Below are 22,667 nucleotides of genomic sequence, written 5' to 3' on the forward strand. Positions count from 1 at the left end.
CGCACCCAGAGTGTAGTGGCGGACAGGTTGTACTTAACCTGGCAAGATGTGAGCAGTGGGGTACCCCAGGGCTCGGTCCTCGGGCCTGCACTGTTTAACATCTTCATCAGTGACTTGGACGAGGGGGTGGAAAGCACGCTGTCCAAGTTTGCTGATGATACTAAAATGTGGGGCGAGGTAGACACACTTGAAGGGAGAGAGAGGCTGTAACTAGATTTAGACAGACTGCAAAAGTGGGCCGATGAGAATAGGATGGGGTTCAACGTATACAAATGCAGGGTGCTGTACCTTGGGAGAAGGAATCCATAGCATACATACAGGCTGGGGAGTTCCCTTCTTGAAAGCACAGAGGCGCAAAGGGATCTTGGAGTCATTATTGACTCCAAGATGAACATGAGCCGTCAATGCCAGACTGCAGCCAGCAAGACCAGCCATACCTTGTCATGCATCTAAAGGTGTATCTCAAGCCAGTCCAGAGAGGTGATACTCCCCCTTTATGCAACTTTGGTCAGGCCGCAGTTGGAGTACTGCGTCCAGTACTGAGCGCTGTACTTCAAAAGAGATGTGGCCAGCTTGGAGAGGGTTCAGAGGAGGGCCACCTTGTTGGGAGAGGGCAGTAGGACAGGCCCTATGAGGAGAGACTGAGGGACCTGAACCTATTTAGCTTCAAGAGGAGGCTGAGAGGGGACCTGGTAGCTGGTCATCAGGGGAGATCAACAGCAAATAGGTAGAGCCCTTTTTTCCCCAGCACCACCTGGGGTTACAAGGAACAATGGTAATAAGCTGATGGAGAACAGGTTTAGGTTAGAGATCAGAAGGCAATATTTTACAGTTAGGGTGGCCAAAATCTGGAACAAACTTCCCAGGGAAGTGGTCCTCACCCCTACCTTGGGCGAATTCAAGAGGAGGTTGGATGATCACCTGTCTGGGGTCCTGTGGACCCAGCACTCATTCCTGCCCGTGGCGGGGGGTCAGGCTAGGTGATCTGCTCAGGTCCCTCCTGACCCTAGCTACTATGAAACTATGATCCCACTGGACATGTATATGTGTATGTATGTATATGTGTGTATGTACGTGTCTAGTCAGAAAAAGGTAGGCAGACCGTTTAGGGTACCTTTTCTACCACCTTCCCTATGTGGGGTGAGCAGAGCAGATCAGGTCCTGAAGAGGGTTGCTCAGTTAGTTACCATTGCCCAATTGTACTCCTGCCTTGTTCAAGTACTAGATTACTGTCTTGTAACTGCCACCTTTGTGACAGTCTGGAAGCTCCTATTCATGAACTATTAGAATCCTGCTCCCATCATCAGTAGCTGGTCACCAAAGGACTTGAAAAATGTGCTGGGAAAGCCAGTTTTATGGAAGACACCTGTGCATGACTTCTTTTATCACAGAGGAGCTGCTGCACATAAGCTTCCACACAGTTCTTGACAGAACAGGACCTTGGTCCAGCAGCAAAGAAGCCAAGACAATTGGAGATCTTGTTCTACTGCGGCCTTCATCCGCCTTTGCAGTCATTTAGAGTCTAACATTTTCCACCTGGTCTGTCATTGAGGACTTAGACCAGTGGGTGGGGGCTGGGCAAGCTTATAGTAATGACCTGTACTCACCATATCACAGCACCATCAAAGAATACATGTAGCTTTTCAGGAGGGAAAATTTATGCTCCAACTTTTGATGCCACCAATGAAACCAAGGAGGAATTCTACACAAAGCTTGACCAAATCTTGTCTGTCTCCCTCTGAAACACCAGAATTATTGTGCTCGGCAATTACAATGCCAGGGTTGGAAGGGACTTGAGCATCTGGGCCAGAACCATCAGTGAAGAAGTAGTGGGAAAAGTCAACTCCAGCAGCATCTTCCTCTTGACCAAATATGCAGAACATGGACTTGCCAGCACCAACACCCTGTTCCACCAGAAAAACAAGCACAAGACATCACAGCAACACCTGCAATCTCAGCACTGGCACCTGATTGACTACATTATCGTTTGTGCCTGGAATCGCAAAGATGTCTGCATTAGCTAAGCTACGCTAGGAGCTGACGATTGCTGGACCAATCACTGACTCCTCTCGGTTATGTCACTCAAATTGGCTCCCATATAGTGGCTGCAGCAGAAGCAATGTCAAAGGATTCAAGTTGCCAATCAAGCAAGACCTCTTTCACCAATGTCTCAATGAAAAACTGGCAAATTCCAATCAACAGCAATGGGAGAATATTGGCAGCATTTAAGGTACCTTCTACTCCACTGTCATTAGTGCCTGTGAAGAGACACTTGGATTCTCTATCAGGAAACATTGAAGCCTGACATCAAAAAAATCCAACATCATCTCAAATTGTGCAAGTGCAGCCTTTGGACGCCTGAGGAAACAGGTGCTTTGAACATTGTGACGCCAGATCCAAAACCAAACTTATGGTTTATCAAGCAGTTGTGATCCCCACCTTTACCAGACAGAGCAGAGATGTGAACATCATACAAGAGACATCTCAAGTTGTTGGAGAAGTACCACCAGTGCTGCCTACAGAAGATCCTTTGAATCCAGTGGATAGATAGACACACCGATGTTAGTGTCCTCTCACAAGCAAACACCACAAGCATTAAGGTGATGATCATCCAACATCAACTCCACTGATCTCCTGAAGCAAGCTTAATTCTCCCAGATCAGTCAAGGTGTATACTGAAGAGGAGGTGAGAGAAGGTGCTTCAAGGATATCTTTAAGGCCAGCTTGAAAAAATTTAACAGTGACATCAACTCATGGGAGTCTATCACCCAGGACCATCTCAAATGCAGGAAGAGTCTGCTGCAAGGATCTCAGTACTTAGAAACTTTATGATGACAACAGGGGATAGAAAAGCAGGAGCTGTGTGTTGCAGATCAATTCAAGAATCCAGAGCATGCAGAAACATGTGCCCAAGTTGTACCAGAGTCTGTTGATCCCAGATCGGCTTCATCGGACATCTTCAGACCCAAAAATAAAGCAGTCACGGATGACAACTATCCTCGACTGTGGAATTCCTGGTATATATATGAACGATAGATGCTTCCTGCAGCAGCTGTAGGCTTTAAATGAAAGCTGTCATCCAAGTTCCAAGAACTAGACCCTGCTTAACTTAAGGTATCTGAAAGTCATACTAGATATATCAATACCTATACTGATAGATCAATAGTAGCTATCAATTAATCAAAACTTACATAAAATGGATTTTTTTTCAAAAGGCTAATCGGTTATTGGGAGTTGGGTGATTTATTTCCTTGACCACTTGGCAAAATTCCCTCTTGATAGTATATGAACTGGTTCTGTCATAAGCACATAGGGCACTTATGCCTTTATCACATACTGCACATGTGTATGAATGTTGTAGGTCAAAAAATAACAGACTGATGGACAGTTTTTGTAATTGTGGCTTGGGATACTATGCTCATCTAGATGTGCCACTGAGTTTAGAGCGAAATACTAATTTTTACTTTCTAGCATGTTCATTTTACATAGCTCTAATGATCCATATCACACTTGTAAAAGCTGTTCTCTAACATTTTAGTCAACTCCAATGGTTTGACTGAACATGTACTAGGTGTAAAAGCTGTTAGTCAGAGAAGAAAATACAATACTAATTCAGAGATTTGTCTCTCCTAAGGAATAATCATTTATTTATCAGACTTGTTTGATTGTTATACCCTTGTAAAGTATTGGTTACAATGACTAAGTTTTTGTCAGTATGCTCAGAGTATCAACCTGTGGTATGTTATTCAGTATGCAGACTTGTGGAGAAGCATTTATACTTCAGAACAGGAGTTTGTAATGTATGACCCATGAGTAGATCCAGTCTGATAAATGATTTTTTAAATTTAATTCATCTGTTTGCTTATTTACTTATTTTATTTATTTATTTTTCCCAGCATGCAAAGCTGGGATGTCAGCAGCAGTTCAGCAGCAGGGGAAAGTAGCAGCCCACCTTTGGACCTCCGCTCCTAAAAGGTTGCCAACCTCTGATTTGGAAAATGCTGAGTTAAAAAACAATGTAGAAAAAAACATAGAATCATAGAAAATTAGGATTAGGAGGGATCTCAGGAGGTCATCTAGTCCAACCCCCTGCTCAAAGCAGGACCATCCCCAACTAGATCATCCCAGCCAATGCTTTGTCCAGCTGGGTCTTAAAAACCTCCAAGGATGGAGATTCTACTACCTCTGGGTTACCTGGTCCAGTGCTTTGCTACCCCCTAGTGAGAAAATTCTTTCTGATATCTAACCTAAACTTCCCTTGCTGCAACTTGAGACTATTGCTCCTTGTGTTCTGTCATCTGCCACCCCTGTTTTGAACTCCCCTTCAGGTCGTTGAAGGCTGCTATTAAATCCCCCCTCAGTCTTCCCTTCTTTAGACTAAATCAGGCCAGTTCCCACAGTTTCTCTTCAGAATTCATGTGCCCCAGCCCCTGAACCATTTTGTTGCCTTCCACTGGACTCTTTCCACGCTGTCTACAGCCTTTCTGTAGTGGGGGGGGGTGTCCAAAACTGAACACAATACTCCATATGTGGCCTCACCAGTGCTGAATAAAGGAAAATAATCACTTCCCTTGATCTGCTGGCAACACTCCTACCAATGCAGCCCAGGATGCCGTTAGCCTTCTTGGCAACAAGGGTGCGCTGTTGGCTCATATTCAGCCTATTGTCCACTGTAACCCCCAGATCCTTTTCTGCAGAGCTGCTGCCCAGACAGTCAGCCCCCAGCCTGTACCAGTGCATGGGATTGTTTCATCCCAAATGCAAGACTTTGCACTTGTCCTTGTTGGACCTCATGAGATATTTTTTTTGGCCCAAGCTTCCAATCTGTCTAGGTCACTCTGAATCCTAGCTCTACCCTCCAGCGTATCTACTACTCCCCCCACATCTTGGTGTCATCTGCAAACTTGCTGAGGGTGCACTCTATGCCATCCTGCAGGTCATTGATGAAGACACTGAACAAAGCCAGCCCCAGGACTGACCCCTGGGGCACTCCACTTGACACCAACTGCCAACTAGACTCATCAATTACTACTGTCTGAGCCCAATGCTCCAGCCAGTTTTCTGTCCACCTTACAGTCCATTCATCCAGCCCATATTTCCTTAGCTTGCCTGCGAGAATGGTTTGGGAGACCATATCAAAAGCCTTGCTAAAATCACCGAGCCAGCAGTGAAACCAAAAGTGTACTTCTGCTGGCACTTCTGGTTTCATGGCTGGTGCTTCCAGGGGGTACACAGCCGATCTTAGGGGGTGCACATGCACCCACCTGCATCCCCTACGTGTCGCCAGTGATTGATAAGAACACAACCTGTGCCACAGACTCCCTCACCCTTGCATCCAAAGCCCTGTAGTCGCTTCTGATACACTCAGGGTCTCCTCTGGCAGTATTGTTGGTGCCCACAAGAATAAGCAGCATGGGGTAGTAGTCAGAGGGCTGGATGAGCCTCGGTAGTCCCTCCATGACATCTCAGATTCCGGCTCCAGGCAAACAGCAGACCTTGCACAATTCATCATTTCAAGCTCTGATAGTTTAGTTTTTGTTTATAAATTAAGATTCAGAGAGGAAGAACCAAAAGGAAGTATAACTTCTGGTTAAGGCACAGTTTGGAATGTAACATGGGTAGTTTCAGTTCCCAGCTTTACTGTAGGCTTTCTGTATGGCCTTTGGTAAATCCCTAAACTGATGGGGATTTTTAAAAATTACATGTGTTCAGAAAAGGCCTTTGTCCAAACTGACTTTTTTTTGTAGGGATGTTCATAACATTTTGTCAATGATGGAATTTCTGGCCAAAATGAGAAGAGAGATGCTTACTATCAGTCTCCATTATCCTGCCAGTCTGGGCACACACCTCACATGTAGAAGACCCCAGTTCAAGTCCTTTCTCCTTGAGCTAAATCAGGCAAACTAGAACCTCCCTCCCCCCACAACACTCCAGGTGTGTGTCTTCAACATGGTGCTACTGGCTGTTTAGAAGGGAAAGCAGGGGGTTGTACCTCATTTGTTTACTGCTGAAGGATCCTGGTTTTATTATGATGCAGAACAAGAAAGTTTGAAACCTCAAACTAATGTGGAATGAGAAAAATGTTTCCTTCACGGTAGTGTAAGTTACATCATAGTTTCATAGTTTCTAGGGTCGGTAGGGACCTGAGTAGATCATCTAGTTCAACCCCCCGCCATGGCAGGAAATAATACTGGGGTCAAACGACCCCAGCAAGATGTTCATCCAACCTCCTCTTAAAAACCCCCTGGGTAGGAGCCAGGACCACCTCTCTTGGAAGCTGGTTCCAGATCCTAGCCGCCCTGACCGTGAAGTAGTGCTTCCTGATATCCAGCCTAAACCTGCCCTCTGCCAGCTTGTGACCGTTATTCCTGGTCACTCCTGGCAGTGCACGGGGGAACAGTGACTCCCCCAACGCCTGCTGATCCCCCCTGACTAATTTATAACAGGCCACTAGATCCCCCCTCAGCCTTCTCTTTTGGAGGCTGAACAGGTTCAGGTCCCGCAGCCTCTCCTCATAGGGCCTACCCTGCAATCCCCTGATCATGCGAGTGGCCCTCCTCTGGACCCTCTCCATGCTGTCCGCATCCCTATTGAAGTGTGGCACCCAGAACTGGATGCAGTACTCCAGTTGCGGCCTGACCAGTGCCGCATAGAGGGGGAGGATCACCTCTTTGGACCTGCTCGAGATGCATCTGTGGATGCGTGACAAGGTACGGTTGGCCTTCCTGACTGCATCCCCACACTGCCGGCCCATGTTCATCTTGGAGTCAATTATGACTCCAAGATCCTTTTCTGCCTCCGTGCTGACAAGAGGGGAGTTCCCCAGCCTGTAGGTATGGTGCTGGTTGTTCCTCCCCAAGTGCATCACCTTGCACTTGTCTGTGTTGAAGCCCATCCTATTCGCATCCGCCCACCCTTGTAGCCTGTCTAGGTCTGATTGAAGCCTGATGCTTCCCTCTAGTGTGCCCACATCCCCCCACATCTTAGTGTCAACAGCAAATTTGAACAGGGTGCTTTTTACCCCCTCATCCAAATCGCTGATGAAGATGTTGAACAGTGCGGGCCCGAGGACCGAGCCCTGCGGAACCCCACTGCCCACATACTTCCAGGTTGAGAAGGACCCATCCACTACCACCCTCTGGGTGCAGCCCTCCAGCCAGTTGGCGACCCATTTGACTGTGTGGGCATCGACACCACAGTCCCCTAGTTTCTTAATGAGAACGGGGTGAGAGACAGTGTCAATTGCCTTCCGGAAGTCCAGGAAGACGATGTCCACTGCTACCCCTGCATCTAATGATCTGGTGATCTGATCATAGAAGGCCACCAGGTTGGTCTGACAGGCCCTGCCACTGATGAACCTGTGTTGGTTGCCCCCAAGCATGCAGTCCCCAGCTGGCCCCTCGTGGATGTGTGCCAGCATAATTTTCTCAAACAGCTTGCCTAGGATCGAGGTAAGACTAACTGGCCTATAGTTTCCTGGGTCCTCCTTCCTCCCCTTTTTGAAGATGGGAACCACATTGGCCCTTTTCCAGTCCTCTGGGACCACACCAGAAAACCACGAGTGCTCATAGAGCCGTGCCAGGGGTCCTGCAATGACCTCGGCCAATTCCTTTAGGACTCTAGGGTGGAGATCATCCGGGCCAGCTGACTTAAACATGTCCAGCCCCTCCAGAAGCCCTCTAACTAGTTCCACGTTAACCTTTGGCCCAGGTGTGCCTCCCCAGGCGCCCGAAGGGGGCCCAGCAGGGAGGTGGCTGTTCTGGTCCCTACTTAGGAAGACAGAGGCAAAGAAATCATTAAACATGTTAGCTTGTTAGACATGTTGTCGTCTGGTGTGATGATCAGGTTTCCCAACGCGTCCTGCAAGGGCCCCACGTTACCCGGGACCTTCTTTTTGCCCCCTTTGTATTTAAAAAAGGACTTCTTATTGTCCTTAATCTGAGAAGCTAGTCCCAGTTCCATCTCTGCCTTGGCCTTCCTAACTGTGCCCCCTACAACCCCGAACGACTGCAGAATAGTCATCCCTAGCGATGACCCCTTCTTTCCATTGGGTATACGCCTCCTTTTTAGCAAGGAGACATTCCCAGATGCTTTTGGTGAGCCATGGAGGCTTGTGTGCTCTTCTGCTCCCTTTGATCCTCATTGGGATTACCTTCCTTTGCTTGGAGGATCGCCTCTTTAAGGAGCAACCACTCTCCTCGGACATCTGGCTCCTCTCCCCTCCGGGACCTCAACACATCCGCAACTATCCTCCTTAGCTCGTTGAAGTCTGCCCTCCTAAAGTCTAGGGCTGCTGCCGTACTGCATGCCTTTGCCACCTTGCGCTGGATGGTAAATTCCAGCAGGCGATGATCGCTGTCGCCCAGGTGGTCGAGCACCCGCAGCCCCCTCACCAGGTCATCACCCGTGGCCAGCACTAGGTCCAACAAGGCGTCCCCCCTGGTGGGGCTGTGCTCCTCCTGGGTTAGATGGAGGTCCTGCACTCTGGCCAAGAACCTACGTGAGCGGTCAGACCTGGCTGACTGCTCTCCCCAGCAGATGTCTGGGAAGTTCAGGTCGTCCATGACTACCACATCCTTAGCCTTCACTACCTCTGTGAGCTGACCTAAGAATTCCTGGTTAAGCTCTTGCCCCTGGTTGGGAAGTCTGTAGTAGACCCCCACCATTAAGTCTCTCTCCCCTCGACTGCCTTGTACTCTAACCCAAAGCACCTCAGAGTGCCCCTCCTCTGACTCCTTGCTAATTAACGAGGATGTGTATTCCTCCTTAATATAGAGTGCCACGCCCCCACCTCTCCTTCCTATCCTGTCCCTCCTGTACAGCCTATAGCCCTTGACATCACCTCACTGTGTCTCTGCCTGTAAAATTAGGTTAATTTGGCTTTCTTTCTTCTGCACCTTCTAGTTTATTTACTCTGAGATATCTCTAGGGCAGAGACTGTCTCCTACTATGTGCACACTCAAAACTTATTTTTTAACGCTCACATAATATTTCGTGAATTATGTCAATATTGTTAGAGATTTAAAAAAAAACCCAGCTTTTGTCATGCTGCGGTGAGTAGATTACAAGATGTTGCAAAAGAACCTGAAATTATTTATTCCTATTTTGCAGATAGGGAAACTGAGGCCAGAAGTGAAATTACCTCCCTGTGGTCTTCCAGAGGCCACTGGCAGAGCCAGGAATTACAGTATCAAAGGTATTGATATATCTAGTATGAGTATCAGATACCTTAAGTTAAGCAGGGTCTAGTTCTTGGAACTTGGATGAGAGCTTCCATTTAAAGCCTACAGCTGCTGCAGGAAGCATCTATCGTTCATATATATACCAGCAATTCCAGATCTCCTACCAGAGCAGAGAGCAAATCTGACTTGCTCCATGTTACTATAGGCTGGGTATCTTTGGGTTAAAGTACTTGCATCAGAGAAGGTAGGCAGCTTGCACCAGAGAAGGTAGGCAGCTATCCAGACAGCATTTTGTCTGACTAGTATTTACAGAAGTTCAGAAGCATCCCTTTCCACTATATGGTTGCCAAAAGCAGAACAAATGATCTGAACAAGGAGGAAGAGGTAGTGAAATGGAAATCGAGGGAAAATGCAGTCAGGGCAGTCAGATGAAAGTCAGAGGCAGGTGCAAGTTAAGGCTAAGATAGAGGAGAAGGAGACAGGCTGGACAATATAGACTATCCAGTTGGAATGCCCTAGAACAGTAGTTTTCAACCTCTTTTCATTTGTGGACCCCTAAAATATTTTGAATGGTTGTCGTGATCCGTCTGGAAATATCAAATGGAGGTGCAGACCCCTTTAAATTGTAATTGTGGTATTCTCATACTTTTGATTGATTGTAGTCATCTTTTGTGGACCACTTAGATGCACCCTGCAGACCCCCAGGGGTTTCATAGTTTCATAGTTTCATAGTAGCTAGAGTCGGAAGGGACCTAGGTAGATCATCTAGTCCGACCCCCTGCCTTAGCAGGAAAGAGCACCGGGGTCAGATGACCCCGGCAAGGTGCTCATCTAACTTCCTTTTAAAAATCCCCAGGCTAGGAGCCTGCACCACTTCCCCTGGAAGCTGGTTCCAGGCCCTAGCCACCCTGACTGTGAAGTAGCGCCTCCTAATATCTATTCTAAACTTACCCTCCACCAGTTTGTGACCGTTATTCCTGGTCACTCCTGGCAGCGCACGGGGGAACAGGGACTCCCCCAATACCTGCTGATCCCCCCTGACCAGTTTGTAGCAGGCCACAAGGTCCCCCCTTAGCCTTCTCTTGTGGAGGCTAAACAGGTTCAGGTCCCGTAGCCTCTCCTCATAAGGCCTGCCCTGCTGACCCCTGATCATACGAGTGGCCCTCCTCTGAACTCTTTCCATATTGTCCACGTCCCTCTTGAAGTGTGGCGCCCAGAACTGGACGCAGTACTCCAGCTGCGGCCTGACCAGTGCCGCATAGAGGGGGAGGATCACCTCCCTGGACCTGCTCGAGATGCATCTGTGGATGCATGACAGGGTACGATTGGCCTTCTTGACTGCCTCCCCACACTGCCGGCCCATGTTCATCGTGGAGTCAATGACGACTCCAAGATCCTTTTCCGTCTCCGTGCTGGCAAGAGGAGAGTTCCCCAACCTGTAAGTGTGGTGCCGGTTCTTCCTCCCCATGTGCAACACCTTGCACTTATCAGTGTTAAACCCCATCCTTATTCTCATCCGCCCACCGTTGCAACCTGTCAAGGTCAGCTTGTAGCCTATTGCACCCTTCTAGTGCACCCACATCCCCCCACATCTTAGTGTCATCAGCAAACTTGAACAGGGTGCTTTCTACCCCCTCATCCAAGTCACTGATGAAGATGTTGAACAGTGCAGGCCCGAGGACCGCGCCCTGCGGAACCCCACTGCCCACATCCTTCCAGGTCGAGAAGAACCCATCCACCACCACCCTCTGGGTGCGGCCCTCCAACCAGTTGGCGACCCATTTGACCGTGTGGGCATCGACACCACAGTCTCCCAGCTTTTTGATGAGGACAGGGTGAGAGACAGTGTCGAAAGCCTTCCGGAAGTCCAAAAAGACTACATCCACAGCAACCCCTGCGTCTAATGATTTGGTGACCTGATCGTAAAAGGCCACCAGGTTGGTCTGACAAGACCTGCCACTGATAAACCCATGTTGGTTGCCCCTGAGCATGCTTGGTTCTGGAGACCAGGTTGAAAACCACTGCTCTAAAAAATTGTCTGAAGATCCTTACATTGGCAGTGGTTCACTACTGCTCCAACTGGCTGCAGTCTGTAACTGCTTTACCTGTAAAGTCTTCCCCCAAGGCAACTGTAGAGAAGGGCAGGCATAACTAGGATCAGTGTTCCACCAACACTCTAGGCATCTCTCTGCATTCCCCCAACCCACAGGATTTCACCTCAGTGTTTGAGGGGCCATGCTCTTCTCTCCCCCAGTTCTGTCTTGTGCCTGCCATGTGAGCTGAATGACCTCAGGGGAGAAGAGATTTATGTATACTAGGATGGTAGATTAGGACCTTGGAGTATTTGAGACTCCACAAAATTGGTTTATGTGAATGATCTGCACATAGGTATTTAACACTTCATGAATGATTTATAAATGGCTGTTTTTGTTCAGTTTTAATATGTCCTTTGAATATTCTTCTTGGCATTCAATAGATTTGCAAGGAATAGGATTGTTGAACATATCTTCTTAGGCCAAAAATCCTCCCTTTTGTTTCAAACTGGTGAATATTTTTTAATAAGCTACTTCCACACCAAAGCATAGAGTAGAGGCAGAAAAGACAAACAGTTATGTTAAATTTGAGAACAACCTATTAGGAAGGTACATTACAAATAATCAAAACTTAATATTATGCTTAATATTTTCTCAATCTGGATGTGTTGAGATGACAGTTTCATTATACAGCGTGTATTACATGGGGAAGATCTGAATCAGTGACATGTCTGTTTTAAAACCAGAGAGTTCAGCGTCATAGCTAGATAGTTGAGCTCTCTTCTCTTGGCTTTTCTTTAATGAAAACATTTCACAGAATAATCTAGCGATGTTTCCTTCCATCCATGTTTTGCTTATGGGGGAATCCCAAATTGGCTACTGGATGACAAGAATTTATGTAATGATTAGACTACTCACTTAATCTCCTCTCTTCATGTAAATATTCCCCCTCTCAATCAGTCTGTTACAAGTCAGTAGCCACATAATGCAGCAGCCTTGACTTTGGTAGATGATCATTGCCAATAGCTTGAAAATGCATAGTCCAATTCCCAGAAGCTGTGACACCCCTCCAGCAGGCACTGAGCACAACCAGAGTAGAGACCCAGTCTCCTATCATTTCATGTAGCTATCAAGGGGCACTTGTACACATGATGATGTTACCATATATACCTGACAAAGTTCCCTTTGTGTGGCTGAATAGTATCACACTTTATTGGTATGAGAGTTTTGAGGGTTTCAAATGATTTTGCATTGTCACAGACTAAACCACATCCTGATGTTTAGGTTGCAGCATTGCAACTTGGAACCTTGAAGCCATTAATCTGTCAGCTCACCCCCGCAGCCACAGGAGAGACAGGCAGGCTGCACTGGAAAAAGGATTGGGCCCCTCACCACTTCTGCCTTCAGCAGACTCCAGCAGTCAGCAGGATGCCTGGAGCTGCCTGGGAATGGGCTGGCTTGCCCCTGGGGCAGTGCAGGGAGGCAGCAGGAGGGTGGCTGGGTGTGCTGGCAGCTAGAGAAGGCAGCAGGGCCGCTCCAGGGGTGCTAGAAGCCAGGGTGGGCTTGGGGAACAGTTGTATGGGCACCTCTAAGCTGGAGCAGCACCCAGCCCCCTACCAGCCCACCTGGGCAGCTCTGCATCCTGTGCACTGTCCCTGACATGTCTGGCTGTCAGCACACCCAGCCATCCTTCTGTCGCCTCCCTGCACTGCCCCAGGGACAAGCCAGCCTGTTCCTGAGCTGCCCCATGCATTCTGCTTGCTGCAGGAGCCTGCTCAAGGCAGAAGCAGTGATGGACCTGATTCTTTTTTTCTGCACAGCCTGCCTACTTCTCCCATGGCCAAGGCATGAGCTGACAGATTAATGCCCCCTCCCTGCCATGGGAGAGGTGAGCAGACTCTGCCTTTAAAAAAAAAAAAAATAACTAAAAAAAAATGGGGATCAGACCCCTTGCCATTTCTGCCTTCAGTAGGCTCCTGTGGCTGCCAGGACAATGACATGTATAGTGACAGAAAAATAAAACCTACCATTTCAATTAAAAACTCACCGTTTCAGTTTATGGGGCATAGAATGCAACCCTGAAAGACTAAACCCGTGTCATGTGTCCAAATGCCCAAGAAGGTTTCCAAGTCTGTTCAGGCTTCATCTTCATATTAGGGCCAGTCATTTTCTGCATCCCTTAATTCTATTGCTAAAATTCATAGCATTATTAACCTCAGGTAACCTCTACATTTTACCAGCAACATTCTGTCACCAAATCAACATTCCCCTCTTTCCTGCCCTCCTCCCCCAACTTACCTCTCTCCCACCTATTATCTCCATCCACTCTGATCCTCCCTGCCACACATTTGCATTTTCACAAACCTGCATTTTGCATATTGGCTTATACTTCTATTCCACCCGGGAGAACACACAAACACCAGGTGACTCTACCTATGCCTGAGGAAGGGTGCTTTTGCCCAAAAGCTTTCAAAGAACAATTTTTCCAACTATTTAACTGGTCTAATAAAAGATATCACATTTACCCAAAGAACCTTGTCTAGCATTGTTAATGCATTTTGAGACGACTTCATAATGCTGCACTTTAGTAGGCAATTCCTTTTTGATTTTTAAGTAGCTTGCAGAAGCTTTATTGGGAGATTAAGTGCTTCAGGTACTGATTTTGTTTACATGCTTCCTCAAAGGATGGACTGTGGGCACAGAGGAAAATGTACTCTGTACATATGTCTACCTGTGTATAGATGGAAACTCGTAAAGAATTGCCCTGTAAATATGCCAGCACCCAACTGTTTATTGTGATGCAAACTGTGGCTATGGATGTTTTTGAGAGACGGTCTTGAGACACTAACTAGTACAGCAGAATCATGTTAAGACTTTGTGATTAACTGTGAGGAAGATAAAATAAAAATAAGTTTGTTTGGGGTTTGGGGGTTTTTTTCTCTTAGCCACATGGCCTATAGCAGATTAAGGCTATTTTTGTGCAATCAGTGTCAACAAGAGTGAGAAAGTGTTACAAAGTTTCTGCTTTTAAAATTACCATGTGGTGTTTATGCATATCCTGCTAGTAACTTTCTGAAATCAGTATTTTCTCAGGTGGCCTGTGCTTATACTACCACTGTTGTTTTTCAGAATTGTAGGCTGACTTATTTAGCAAACTCTGTTGATCAGACCGATTTCTTATCTGCCTGTGGATAATTAATTGAACTGCAGAAAAGATCCTGTACATGTTTATCCACGGGATGTTCCTGTTTGTTCATTTGTTTGTTTGCTTGCTTTACGGAGGAGAAGAACAGGGAAGAGATGAGAAATGACCAGAGATCTGGGACTGGTGACAACACCCCTTTATGGTCTTGAAACCTTTTCTTAATTTCAGTGGCCTATTCAAACCAAACCTCATCTTCTGTGTTTGTATATGGAGTCAGGATGGGGATATGTCTTTTGCCAATTTGAAAAATACTGAATAAAATGCCCAGCATTCCCAGGGCAAATGGCATGTCTCTCTCCCCAAAAATGATTGAGGTAGCTAAAGCACAGAATGGGCATCAGAACTGATTTTTATGCCTAGCTCTTATGCAAGCTCAGACATGTCATTAATGACTCCTGTGCCTCATTTTCCTGCCTTTAAAGGGAGCTAATGCTTCTCCCTGAGATGCTATGATTCTTAATGAATTAAGTTTTGTGAAGTGCTTCAAAGTGTTTTCTCTAGAAATTCAAAGTAGTATCGCTCTGAAAATTACTTCTGTCTTGGGTATGCTTAGAGGTCCTGCTTTGCATATTTTGTTCACCCCTTGAGTCAGAAACCTTTTGCCAGTATTTGGCAAGACAGTCAACAAATCAAGATTTGCCTTAAATATGAGGAATCCTTTAATGACGCATTAATTTTTGACTGCTTGGTGCAGTTGAACTGCTTCACTTTTGAACATAGTGATATTTATTTCTTGAATATTCAGATAGAGGGATTACAGTTTAGATTTTTTTTTGGTTTTATTTATAATGTTGACAGGGCTTGGTCACATGAAACTAAGTTTTAGTTGTAAGAAAATACACAAAGATGATCACTCACACAGTATCAGACTACACAGCAATTAAATATAATAGACTAAATATGACTAGACAGATTTATGACTTTGGAAAAGGAACAGTGTGAGAGTAGGCTATATAAAGAATGTGTTTTTCTGAAATGTTTTTCATGAGTCTTCTATCTTCAGGATTTTACTCAAAAACAACGATAACTTAGGGTATAAAAACTACTGCTAAGGTATGAACTATTTTTCCCTTGGAAAATGCATTAAAAAATTTCATCTTATAGTCAGCTGCAAGTTTTAAAGAATCGAATAGCATTTTTCCCTTACTACCCATTCTTTTCCTTTCCTGTTGTCTCAAAATGACATACCAAGTACTGAACAAGACCAAGTAACTTTTTTTCTTGCTGTGCTGCTGTGAGCAATCTTGGTATCCCTTAATAAAGTGGCCCTAATTATTTTTTTCACAATGGAAAGCAGATTAAATATTAAGGATTTCTATATTCAGCAGTTTCTTGCTGCTGATAATTTTCTATGAATTAAGATAATGTGGTTTGGTTGGGTTTTTTTAAATGTTGTCATTTGTGCTTTTTTTTAAAGTCAAATCTTTGCAGTGTTGCAAAATCCAGTTGTCCTTGCTGAATTGTTTTGAAGTTTAAATGAACTGAAAATATAAAAGTGAGCGAGATAATTAAATGTTATTTTTTCTTTCTCTTTTAGATTATCAGCGCCTGATGACAGTAGCAGAGGGTATTACCACTCTGCTGTTCCCGTTTCAGTGGCAACATGTATATGTTCCCATTCTTCCTGCTTCTCTCCTACATTTCCTAGATGCTCCTGTCCCTTACTTGATGGGTCTTCAGTCCAAAGAGGGAACTGACCGTTCCAAGCTGGAACTTCCTCAAGAGGTAGATGTTGTGTGGAGTTGTTGGCCTTTATGCCTTAAAGCTAAAAATACTTAATCTTCATTCTCTCTAGTTCCCAGGGTAAAGGTGCCACATCAAAAACAACTATATAAAGTAACTTTGGCACAGATATGTCTCTGCTCAAGGGAGGCTCTGGATGAGAGCATTGCAGGACTGGGAGCATTGCAGTTAAAAGATGCAATGGAAAAGTCTGCAGAGCACTTATCTACATAGGTCTGATTTCACAAATGTTGTTAATTTTATTAATTAACAATGCTTCTTTTCTGCTTCTTCCTCCTCCCTGGGGAGAGACAGGCTGACTAAAGTTTATGAATATTGTAGAAAAGAATTGGGCTGAAAAATGTCACTGTCTTGTGGGTATGAAAAGGGTGGATAATAACATGCATATCTCAGGAGGTACTTTTATCTGTTCTGCTTCAGACTTTCCCCCACTTTAGTTAACTTTGTCAGGGTCACAGTCCTTTTGTCAGAGAATGAGATGGGATTCCATCTGGTGACAGCCTGTTAGAATTGATATAAGAGTTGTTGCCAAGTGGTATAGGCTTTTACATACTCTCTCTATCCCCACACCCCCAGCCCATGCAACGGGATAAAGTAGGGTTTTTTTCTCTACTACCGAACCCTGTCTAACTGTGGGACGAACGCTCAAAGATTTAGGATGGCCCTGTCTCTAGAGAGCCATGATGATCTTTTTTTTTTTTTAAAAAGATCACCATGGCTGTGTAGAGACAGGGCCAACCTAAATCTTTGAGCGTTCATCCCAAAGCTAAATAGGTTTTGGTAGTAGAGAAAAAACTGTATATTGGCCCTTCTCTACAAGTTATGCTGCAGTTAGCATGTGAATTGCAGTATAAATTACACAGATGCTAAACGTGAACCTAATTTAAGGTGCCAAACTGCCAAACCAGCCATGAAATTGTTCCATACATAAGGCAGAACAATTTTATGGCCGGTTTGTATGGTACCTTAAATTGAATGTGTGACCAGGCCAACAGTGAGCTGACTTTTGGCTTAGGCTGAGGACTGCACTGGGGTCTAGAATCAGTCCAAGTGTGACCCAAGCGTGGTCCCCACAAGGTCAGTTGATTGTCAGCTCCAGACCCAGACCTGTGGGCAGCCAGCTTTCAACTTGCCAGTGCAGGAGGAGCAAATAATTTCAAAATCATACCTCTGCTGTGTACATGTGATATTTCAGGAGGCATGATTGTTGCGATCAGGGATCTGATCCTGTAGTACATTTAAATGAATGTCTGCCAGGGTCTTAGATTTGCATTCCTACTGCATCCTAAAATGTTTTTAGACAAAGGTCTGTCCAAGGGTGCAGATCTGGACACTTGCACGAATTAGTGAGAGAGTTTAAGTTTTTGTAAGAGGTGCTGAAATGACAGCCATGCACAATAAGGACCTTTTTTCTCCCAAAAATATTCTTTGGAAAGGGGAAATTTCATCCTGCATTACCCTTTCTGTGTGCCTCCTGTCTTCTCTGATGGAATTATCTGTAAGAGTTGAGAAGATAACTAAGTTTCTCGCCTTGCTCAGTCTTTAATGTCTGTGAAGCCATTGGCTGTTGAGTTCACCATTGCCAGTTGTGGTGAGGATGGAGTGAGAGAAAGGTGTCTTTCTCCTGGGAACTATATGGAAATCATTAAACACCTGTCAAAGATATCCATCGTAATGCTAAAATTTTGGACCATAACCCTTCTAAGCCATATTAAACGTGGTGACCTTGAAGTGAATGGCAATAAGTTGACAAGCCTGGCTTCTGAGCCATCCATATGGATGTACATGAATTATTACAGTTATTCGTTTTGCTAACGTGTCTAGAGATCCTAGCCTGGTAGTGCCAGGCAGTATGTACACATGTTGAAAAGAAATGATCACTTGAAAATTTTTGAAGATATGTACTCATAATTCAGAACTGGAGTAAGGAGCTGAGCAGGAATTGGGATGTTGTAGGCTCCCATGAAAATTTGGCCATATCAGTAGGGAAGAGCATAACAGTATCACCCAGACATAAGGGAGAAAATCAACAAGGCCAGTTTGCAGTTTAGGATGAAAGTGGCAATAGATGTAAGAGGCAATAAAAAAGGACTCTACAAGTATGTCAGAAGTAAGAGGAAGACTAAGGAAAGTGTAAGCTTTTTACTGAATGCAGGAAGCAATCTAGTAATGGATGATGCAGAGAAGGCTGAATTATTTACTGCCCTTTTTACTTCATTCTTCACAAATAAGGCCTATTGTCAGATGACAGGTGAACTTGGCAATCAGAATAGGAAATGAGCAGCCTCAAGTAGTAGAAGTACTGTTCAGGGATTACTTAAAGAAACTGTATGTTTTCAAGTTGACAGGGCCAGACAGGATTCACGAGGGTGCTGAAAGAATTTGCTGAGGTAATTTTGGAACCATTGGCTATTATCTTTGAGAACTTTTGGAGGTTGGGTGGCATCTCAGATGACTAGAAAAGAGCAAATATGCTGACCATCTTTAAAGAGGAAAGGAGGAGGATGCAGAGAATTACTGAACAGTCAATTTAACCTCAGTACTAGGAAAGATTGTGGAGCACATTGTCAAGGAGTCTATTTTTAAGCACTTGGAAGAAAACAAGATAATCAGGAACATCCAGCATAGCTTCATCAGAAGCAAGTCAGGCTTGGCCAACTTGATTTCCTTCTATTACAGTGACAGGCTCTGTGGGTTGGTAGCATTAATGGGGGAGGGGGGGAGAGGGCATATGAGAGGGGCACCAACCCTGGGCACTCTTTAGAGGGGCACTGGAATTATGCTTCCCTTCTCCCAGAGTCCTTGCCACTTTTGGAGAAGCCCTGACCTTTCCAGGCATAGAAGCCAAGATAAAGAAGTCCTGTACCATCCAGAAGCCTAACCACTACCCCTCCCCAGTGCCTGCACACCACAGCATCTGTGTCCTTCCACCCCTCCATGGTGCCTGCCCTCCACCACCTTCCCTGCTATTTGCCCCTCCTTGCCTGCACACCTGGCACCTGGATTCTCTGCCCGCCTCCCCTCCTCTGCCACTTGCCCTCTGGCTCTGACTGCTGCAAGGCTTTGGTACCACTCCAGTCCAGGACACAGAGTACATGGTTGCTCCAGCTGCAGCCCAGCTACATAGCAGCTGTTACAGTGGTGCCCATTCAGGTTGAACCCTGGCCCTCAGAGCTGCTGGTATTGTTGCCACTGCAGGCCTGCCCAGGGTTGGAGCCACAGCAGCTGCCTGCTCCTTACAGTATTGTACTCCAAAATGAGGGCCCATTTCTCCCATGTTAAATGGTGGGGCCCCTCATCTTGGATTTGAATAAATATGGTAATCGTCTTTCTTAGTGACTGGATTAAAAACTAGTTCATTTAAGAAAATAACAGTTTAATGTGGTAGTCTTGCAGTCCTCTTGGCATGCCAAATGAAATAATTCCAGCACAGAGAAAGTAGGACTTGAGAAGAAAAAAGACACTCAGTTGTTAAACAGCTTAGTAACTTACAAGTGCCAGCATTTATAAAAGCTATAATGCGCCAAACAGATTAGAGTCTAAACAAGACAGGTGCACGGTTGCTGTTTTTCAGGTGGGGTCCCCCCACCCTACCTCATACACAGCCTATACTTTTTAGGAAAGCATATTAAACAGACATTAATGGTTTATGTTCTCCCTTTTTTACATCCTGGCAATGGTTAATCTTTAAAAATGTTTGCAATGCATGACTTGCGTGGTGCATGGCTGATGGAGTATAGAATAACAATAGGAGAACACTATATTTAATCGAGAAGATTTTGAATCTGGACTTCCTGTAGATAATAAAAACAGAAAATCCTTCAACACATGAGCAATGATGAAATACTGTTCACTTTAGAATTCCTTTATTGTTCAAGCCAAGGGACAGCTTTTCAAGTGCTGGTCTAAATATAAACTGTTTGTATAGTAGAGATAAAATTCTAACAACTGGCCATCATGCTGTCTTAAGGTTACTAATCTCTCAGTATTAGCTTTAATCATCAGGATGTTTTTGAAGAGGAAAGTGAGATGGACTCCCCAAGGCTTTTCTGAGCCCAAATCTCATTTTCAAATTTTGTAAATGGTATGCAGAGCTGAAATTAAAAAGCCTTTGAAATGAAATATTGATAGATAAGAAGAATCTTTGCACTAAGAGCAAAAAAAATTACATCTCACACCATTAGCCAGTTCAATATTATGTATGTTAAGAAAAGCAGATTGTTTTATACTGAGCAACAATTTTATTTGAACGTGTTTCAACTTTATTATAGAAAACCATAATGATGGTGCACTTTACTTTTAACAAGTGAATCTTAATACCGTGGCTGGGAAGCATCCATGCAAAATGTGATTAATGTCAGAAATGTCCTTGAAATGAAATAATATTCTCTGAAGTAACTGTAGCCTATTGTTTAATTTCTGCTGGAGTGAATATTGCTCTGCTGAAAATTTAACCTCTTCAGAATATGTGGGAGGTGAGGGGTAGGAGGAGGAGGGAGTTAATTTCCTTAATGTAATCTTTGGATTAGCTCAGTTTCTTTGTTTAGAAGTGAGTTGCAATGAATGTGGACATCTTAGGTTCTAGAAGGACTAAAAGCATCCTGGTAACCATTTCCATGTCAGCTGAAAGACTAACAAGGACATGCATTTTTTGCCCTCAGGGTATCTAGGTCTCCTGTTCTGCAGTTTTTTGTCTGGTTAGGGCATTTTAGAACACAGTGTGCTTGAAATTATTATTCATTTTAGCACTTCCTATTCAGCACAATATATTCACGGGCAGTGAATTTTGGATGCAAGCTGCAGTTCAGAAGAAAATTGGTTACTGTTTTTATTGTGCCATTCTTCCTCTGGGTGTACTTGCACTATATATATTGTGCAAGTACACCCTGAGGAAGAATGGCACAATAAAATATACAAATATATATAAAAATAAATAAAATTGTGTGTGTGTGTATTTATACAGCTATGTGAAAATAAAGGATGAACTTGGTCCCTGTTTTTAAAGCCATGTACAGTCATTTGTCTACTAGAGCAGATTCTTCATTCTGGAAGCTTTACAGGAAACGCACCATTTATATACATGGAAACTTTGTGTGCTGCCCCATTGTGGCCCTAATCCCAGCAGAATCCTCGCCCCACAGATCAGCTGAACAGCTCCTACTCAAGTTAGTAAAACCTGGAGCTAGATTGAGTCTTGGAGCTAAGGCTTATGTGAAAAGACGAGGGGCACTGTACATCTCTATCTTCCTTTTACAAATTGTGATAGGTCCCCTGCTGTTTGTGAAAAAGGATGTTATTGCCTGGGCCAAATAGATGCCCCGATCATCTATCAACTTGTATGACTCTGAAAGAAGTGCAGGAGAGCCCACTGATCTCTAAAATCACACAGTGTATTTCAGGGGTCAGCAACCCCCAGCACATGTGCCGAGCACGGCACGCAAGGCCATTTTGCTCGGCATACCCGCCAGCCTGGCTTCTAGGCAGCTGCTGCCAGCCATGAAGCCCGGGCTGGTCCCAGCAAGCAGCTGCGTGGTTGCAAGCCTGCTGCAAACAGAGAAGGCTCCATGGTTGACAGCAGCTACCCAGAAGGCTGCAAACATCTGCTCTGGGCTCCGGCTTTAGCTCCATACTAGTGGGTGAAAACACGCCTCAGAGCGGATGGTGGGGGAACAGCCTGAGGTAGCTCAACCCCAGCTTCTCTCCCACTGCTGGCACAGAGCTGATGACCAGCATAGCTGTTTGTAGCCAGCCTGGGCTCTGGGTAGCTGCAGCAGGCAGAGGGCAGGCTGCAAACAGCTGCACTGGGCTCCACAGCCCCAGCATCCGCTCCATGCTGATGGCAACTGCAAGTGCACCTCAGAGCAGACAGCAGAAGAGCTGTGCTGCCTCAGGCCCTATCCCCACCATCCACTTTGAGGCATGCATGCACCCACCACTATGGAGCTGATGCCAGAGCCCAGAACAGCTGTTTGAAGCCTCTCGGCTGCAGCTGGCCCAGGCTCTGGTAGCTGCTGCCAACCATAGAGCCCAGGCTGCTTGCAGCAGGGCTTGCAGCTAAGCCCACCTGACTCCTATCCTCTCTGAGCCCAGCCCCAGCCCAGCCCCCCACCAGGAGGAAGCTAGTGCTGCCCCTTGCCAGGAGCACCGCACCTTTTGCAGGCTTGGCTGTGCAGGGTGGGTGGGTGGTTGGGCTAATGAGCAGGCTCCAGACTGGGGCCTTGGCCAGCTGCACTGCAGCCTGGGGGCTGGCTCCCTGGGGAAGCACAGGGGCTCTGGCGGGACCAGGGCATTGTTGGGTTGGACTTTGTCCAGTGGCCCAGGAGCCCCGCTCCGTGCACCTGCACATCTGGCTCTGTGTGTTTGTCTGCCTCTGTCTGGTTCTGTGTGCACACACGTCTGGTTCTGGATGTGTGCATGTCTGTTCGGGGGGGGGGTGTCTCTGCTCTCCTTTTTCTTTCTCTCTTATTTGTTTCTTTTTTTCTCTCTCTAATTGCAACATGCTCA

At 45.6% G+C, this 22,667-nt stretch overlaps 1 protein-coding gene across 3 annotated transcripts in view; it reads left to right on the forward strand.

The window, feature by feature from the left end:
- DENND5B (DENN domain containing 5B) overlaps positions 1 to 22,667 on the forward strand; it is a 200,546-nt gene that overhangs the window by 107,588 nt on the left and 70,291 nt on the right. For all 3 annotated transcript variants that reach the window (XM_090043350.1, XM_090043348.1, XM_090043349.1), the window contains one exon: positions 15,958 to 16,145. In XM_090043350.1, the coding sequence (XP_089899476.1) occupies positions 15,958 to 16,145 (188 nt within the window). The remainder of the gene's footprint in view (positions 1 to 15,957; positions 16,146 to 22,667) is intronic.

The sequence above is a fragment of the Crocodylus siamensis genome, chromosome 4 (genome assembly GCF_052110815.1).
Source record: "Crocodylus siamensis isolate JL-2025a chromosome 4, ASM5211081v1, whole genome shotgun sequence".
NCBI lineage: Eukaryota > Metazoa > Chordata > Crocodylia > Crocodylidae > Crocodylus > Crocodylus siamensis.